The sequence below is a fragment of the Aedes aegypti genome, chromosome 1 (assembly GCF_002204515.2).
Source record: "Aedes aegypti strain LVP_AGWG chromosome 1, AaegL5.0 Primary Assembly, whole genome shotgun sequence".
Lineage (NCBI taxonomy): Eukaryota > Metazoa > Arthropoda > Insecta > Diptera > Culicidae > Aedes > Aedes aegypti.
This window is the reverse complement of record NC_035107.1, coordinates 199,380,212-199,386,285: the sequence shown is the minus strand read 5'-3', so window position 1 is coordinate 199,386,285 and position 6,074 is coordinate 199,380,212. Positions and strand designations below refer to the sequence as shown.

The window sequence follows — 6,074 nt, the reverse complement described above, 5'->3', positions numbered from 1 at the left end:
TAAATAGATAGTCCCACAATATTTTCGAAAATGAGCCATTGAAAAGGAAATCTTCGGAGAATCTATTTACGATGCAGAAATTTTACAAGATAATATTCTTGTTTGCATTGCATTTTGAAGTGATATTTCTAAGATAAAACATTTATACATAACAATTTTTTTTCATCAAAATATCATCTCATTTTTCATTTAACTTTCAAAACTATATGTCTAATCAGCATTTATAGTCTACGATCTAGCAGCCGCAACCAGAGCCGAATAGAACAATGAAGTCCAGATTATTGTAAACTTTGCTAAACACCGACAACTGATTTGTTTCTCCACAACCTTGGTTCGGGACATCGATGGCGACACCCAGCAGAGTTAGGACCGTAGCGTCGGTACGCGATGGATACATTAGGGCAGCTCCATCGTCACCCTGTAAGAACGTTAAACGTAGGCATTAGATGGTGTGATGAAGTTTGATATATCAGTACGTACCTTGCAGGTGGCCTTAATAAATGCGTCTGAAGCAGGCTTGATTACTCCACCGCACAGATTGTTGGACGTCAGCCTTGAATTCGACAGCTGACATTCTCTGTCAGTGTAAAGCGGGATGGACACTTCCCGTGGTTTGTTGGAACCTGCACCTGTAGGAGTTTGGGCGCCCCATCCGACCAGTGTCCCACTGGTGCCCCCAATCGAATCGTAATACTTTGGCAGGCAAATCGGCATAAATGTAGTGCTGAAGGTAACTGGTGTCGCCAGCCGAATTATGCCAATGTTGTAATCGTAGATATTGGCAGGGTTGTAGAGTAAAGGAGTGTAAACGTTTGCAACTCTTCTCTCCAGGCGTTGTTCAGTGGTAGCGGTTTTATCGAAAACGTTGAATAGCACCGTTACGGCCGTATAGATGGGAATGGATTTGACAATGGTTGCAGTGGTGACTACAGCTCGATCGTTGATAAGCGTTCCTTGACCAACATCGGTGCCAAAGTACATAATACGGGCAGTCCACGGGTACTTGTTGCTGGGAGTTAACTCTACTCCTCCAGCTACACGAGCATGTGGATTAGCTTTTCCGCAAACCGGTGTACAAACCGGGCACAGGAATGGTAGAGGAAGTGGGTTTAGATTATTATTGGACGATGTTAGCAAACTAGACGGTAGAAGAAGGTCGCTAACACTGTTCCAGTTCAAAATGTTCGGTATTAATGAATTGAGTATCCCTGCATCGTTGGAAACGTTCGGAATGTTGGCTTCCAACTGTGAGCCAATTCCTTGGAGCTGACCCTGAACTGAGCTTGGTTTCAAAGCATCCACAACTTGGTTCGAAGTTTGAGATAAGGACGATGGACTCAGCTGGTTTACAAGGTTCTGAAGCTCTGCAGTTGTGTTGGGTACGCCTATTGGGGTATTGGGAAACAAACCTGATGTGGCATTTGAAAATCCTGTGACGAACTGTGAGCCAATGTTTTGAATTTGATTAAAAGGAGACGAACTGGAACTCTGATTTGCACCGTTGTTTCCGAAGGGAATGGTTATCGGCTGCAAGATTCCCGGAAAGATCGGGTCATTAGCTGGTTGAGTCGTGCTGGAATCGGTTGAATATTCACTGTTTGGACTGCTGGTTGAGGCTGAACTGCTGGCTTCAGTTGACGATTCATTTGTTGTTGGAGGACTGGTTGACGATGTGTTTCCAGGCAAACTCAGGAGTTGGTTTTGCAATGATGTAAGGAATGACGAACTATTTCCGGTATTGCTGGATCCAGTAAATGCGTTGGTAACGTTGGTTATACCTCCAGTGATTTGCGTTCCTACATTCTGAAACTGTGAAGTAAAGACTCCAAAAGGATCTGTTGCTGTGTTGTTGGCACTGTTGCTAGATCCGGTGAAGGTGTTTGATACGTTGGTAATACCTCCAGCAATCTGGGAACTCACATTTTGAAATTGTGAAGCGATACTTCCTAATGGATTCGAAGCGGCACTGTTGTTTGTGCTGAAGAAATTGTTGAACTGTGAACCTAATTGTTGAAAGAAGGAATCTTGTGAAACGCCTGGAGGTAGACTATCGGATTGTGGTTTAGTTCGGTTGGGTCCTACAATATTGATCAGCTGTTGCAATTGGCTTTGAATATCTGCACCGTTTGTCCCTACAATTAAGTTTGTTGCATTCGGAATAGCCCCTGCGAACTGGTTTCCAATGGTTCCAAGTTGTGAAGTAACGGGCTGTAGAGGGTTGGTAATTGAACTACCATTCGCTGCGTTGATACCAAAAGGGTTAGTGACTTGCGATCCCAATTGTTGAAATATGCTGTCTTGAGGGATGCCTGGCGAAGGACTGTCTGATTGACTGTTAGTTGGTTTGCTGTCTGAAGACGGTCCTATACTATTGATAAGTTGTTGCAACTGACTTTGAATACCTGTGCCAATTCCACTGTTACTTGACCCCGTAAAAGCATTCGTTGCATTTGTAATTCCTCCAGCTATCTGCGATGTTACGTTTTGAAATTGTTGGCCGCTATTGCTTTCGAGTACGTTAGCAAATTGTGTCCCCACTATTTGGAACAAATTGTCACGCGGCACTTCTGAAGGCGCTGGACGGCTCATACGGCTAGTTGAATATTTATCGGCATCGACTGATGTTTCAACAGCGCTTCTGGGTGAACTTCTCGTTTCCTTACTAGGCACTGTCTCTTCTGGAGCTGATGTTGGATCAACTGGTTCTGGTCCAGGAATTCCAAGTTGTTCTAATAAGCTCTGAGGCGCAAAGACATCTACTGTCGGTGTAGGTGTGGTAGAACTCAAGATGTTATTCAATGCTTGTTGGAATGATTCCAAAACTCCGACACCCGGTTCGATAACTAAATTACTGCTTCCATTTTCCGGGCTCACTTCCTCAGGTGGCTCATCTGTTGATTGATCTAGATCACGGCCTTTAGTTTTCACATTATCTACCCTCTGAAACTGCAATGGTTCCAATAAGGAAATTTCTTCCGATGTTTTCAAACTCATCTGAGCATCATTATGCTGCTCCACACATTCTACACTTGAAATCACTCCAGTAAAAATTAAGAGCAATAAGCACAGTTCATTTTTCTTAACTCTCATCCTCCTAAGGAAAGGGGACACCAAACACGTTATCACTTCCGAGCAGCGTCGCGGGCACTTTGCGAATGTACTTAATTCGATTTTGGCAATAGCATCGGCTATTTATGCTTTCTCTGGGAGGTGCAATGGGATGGAAAATTACCAAAAAGGAGAACCGAAACGCTCTTTCATGCTGCCCAAAATATAGAATGCGCTCCAATTGAAACCAGTTTCAAGGGACCAGTTCCAGAGAGATTTTTTTTAAGGCTGCGGCCACTGCAAATGTATCTTCCTGGCAGACAGTGATTGCAGGTGATTCGGCATATCTGATTGCGGGGTCAGCGACACTTTCTGTTTTTTGATCGTTTGAGGTCATGGTTGTCAGAAGCCGTTACTTGATATTCGGAGGAAGAGGAAGGTTTTTGAGTTTGTTGCCTTCCGTAAACAGCTTTGCGATTAAATTAAGATCGCGTTGATTGATGTTGCACGAAATCAATAGCAAGATTTCAATATTAACTGATATACGTATTGAATTTGAATAACTCAACAAAAGTGCAAAGATGACTAAATGCATGATTTCCATTTATCATGCTTTGAAGTCCTCGCACAGTACCCGTGAGAAGCATTTTGAGCCTCATACGTCAGATAAATCAAATGGCTTATGCTAATAAAATATGAGGCAAGGTGATTTGTGTGAAAAATTATAGTGAAACACCTTCTCTGTAAACCATTAACGCCTGAATTATTTCACATTCATTATTAGGCTGACCATAAGCCAACCAGATAAAAACGGGACAAATAAAAACAAAAACGGGACAATTTTAAAAGACTCTGAAGCCATTTCCCCGAATGACCCATTCCCTTGTAAAGCAATACAGCTCAAAAAAGTGCAATAATAGCATTTACTCTAGCAGGCGAAAAAAGCTAAGTAATAGCAAATTTTGATATGGACATACAAAAGTGATATTAACTTGAAAGATATAAGAGATAAAAGATCCGAGAATAATATCTAAAATTTACTCATGGAATACTATTGGCATATCATATTTAACTTTCATAAGATCTCACCAATATCAGCGAGCTATTCCTAAGATCTTCCAACATCAAATTTAGCTATGGCTAAGAAGTTCCAGGAATAAAATTTTGATATTATCTTCAGATCTTTTATCTCTTATGTCAATCAAATCAATATCTCGATTAAATGGTCAGAACATTGCTTCTGCTCGGGTAATGAGATAATGTTGAAAGATCGATAAGCCACCAAAGAAGGAGATATTTGATCATTCTCGACTAAATACATATTGCAAAAAATACATATTGTTCACCACCTTGAAATGCAAAAGGTTATGACAATAGGGTCCTAAAGCCCTGTCCCGATTTTAGTGACGAACGCTTAAGTTTAGGCCAAAAACACATGTTTACTCAATTTTCTTATGTTTTCCGTTGGCTTAAATCTAAAAAACATTTTTTTTTGTGTTTTCATAGATTTTGTCACACCCCTTGGCTTAAACTCAAATTTTGGGTGTATTTTGTTTTCCGTGTCCCTTCCGAAATGTCAGATAGGAACAACCCCAGTGTTAAAACTAAAATAGCTGTGGTGTTTTTGTCGACTAAGCGAACGTCAAACATGATCACAAGTGTCATGGTTCATTTATGAACCCAATTTTTAAATTAAAGTTTAAACATGATATAGCCGTTATTTGAGCGGGAAAAATTGCCAAAGTAGTTGAACTAACATGCTCTTTCGTGTTGTTAAATAAAAACAAGATTTTATCAAAAATTTTAGGACCCAATTATAAGTGTTATAACTTTTCGGAGAGCTGAACTATTCGGGGAAACGGGATTTTCGGGGAACTAGCATTCTGAGAACTGGCGTTGGGAGAACGACATTCGGGAAATCGCCATTCAAGGGAAAGTAGCAGAACCAGATTATAAATTCCCAAGCTACATGTCTGTATGATTCAATAAAAATCACTTAAGAATCTTGAAGCTCATTCTTTGATTTCCGAGAAACAGCGTTTTTTTTTTGAGAATTTCCTAAAATTTCAAGTTTTTTCAAGTTCAAACGTAATTTTTTCTAATATTTCATTACTTTATTTATATACCCACTTTTTAAACAGTTAATCCAATCAATTGCGTATCAGAAGTAAACAAATGGTTGTTCTTTTTCATTTTGGGTATTTCATGAATAATTATCTTATGAAGATCCGTATTTTTGAAATCCACCAAAATTTGGCATAAATATGAGTAAAGAAACGCAAAAAGTTAAGCAGAAGCATGTACGGATCAAGTTTAACTCTGTTTAAGAAACTAATAATTGCTTGGAAAATAGATCAGTAAGACAATAAACTCTGAAATATTTTTAAAACTGTTTGTTATGTTGTTATTTTTATTTTTTTATTGGTGTTGAAAATTATGTGCCAATTGTCCATTTCCTAAAATACGGGACAATTCGAGCATTTTCCATAAAACGACGGGACAGCCCGTCGAGGGGATGAAAACGGTACTGTCCCGTTAAATACGGTACGTATGGTCAGCCTATTCATTATTATATTTTCTTTTTGAAGTATCACAACATGATAAGGGAATGAAAAAACGTCATTTAAATTAAAATCTACGACCAAAATTTTGTACAGTACACGGTGAGACAAATGCATGTCTAATATTGGAAAAATGAAAATAATTGGATTATTTTCCGAAAATGTTTGAAAATTTTATGGCGTATAAAACAGTGTTAAGATATTGTGAGAAACATAATGTTACGGTATATGTTACCATAAATACAGATAAAAATATCAAGATTGTTTGCAAATTATAAAAACTATTGTACAGAATCATGTTGAAAAGTGACATACGTATGGGACACACACAATCGCCTACACATATATGCACAACACACGCGCACACACAAAGCCGCAATAATAGCATTCTCTTCTTTTGTTTTACACCATTCACCATTAGTATCAAACATGTACATACATCAACATCAATATCTAAGTATACAT

The 6,074-nt window shown here is 39.1% G+C and overlaps 1 protein-coding gene across 1 annotated transcript; it reads right to left on the bottom strand.

Moving 5' to 3' along the window:
- Positions 1–155: 155 nt before the first annotated feature.
- LOC5564700 (putative GPI-anchored protein pfl2) lies at positions 156–3,142 on the bottom strand. The gene is made up of 2 exons (XM_001648994.2): positions 481–3,142; positions 156–418 (listed from the first exon to the last, which is right to left on the bottom strand). Exons 1-2 carry the CDS (start codon positions 3,088–3,090, stop codon positions 236–238), a joined length of 2,793 nt encoding a protein of 930 aa, XP_001649044.2. The 5' UTR covers positions 3,091–3,142; the 3' UTR covers positions 156–235.
- Positions 3,143–6,074: the final 2,932 nt, after the last annotated feature.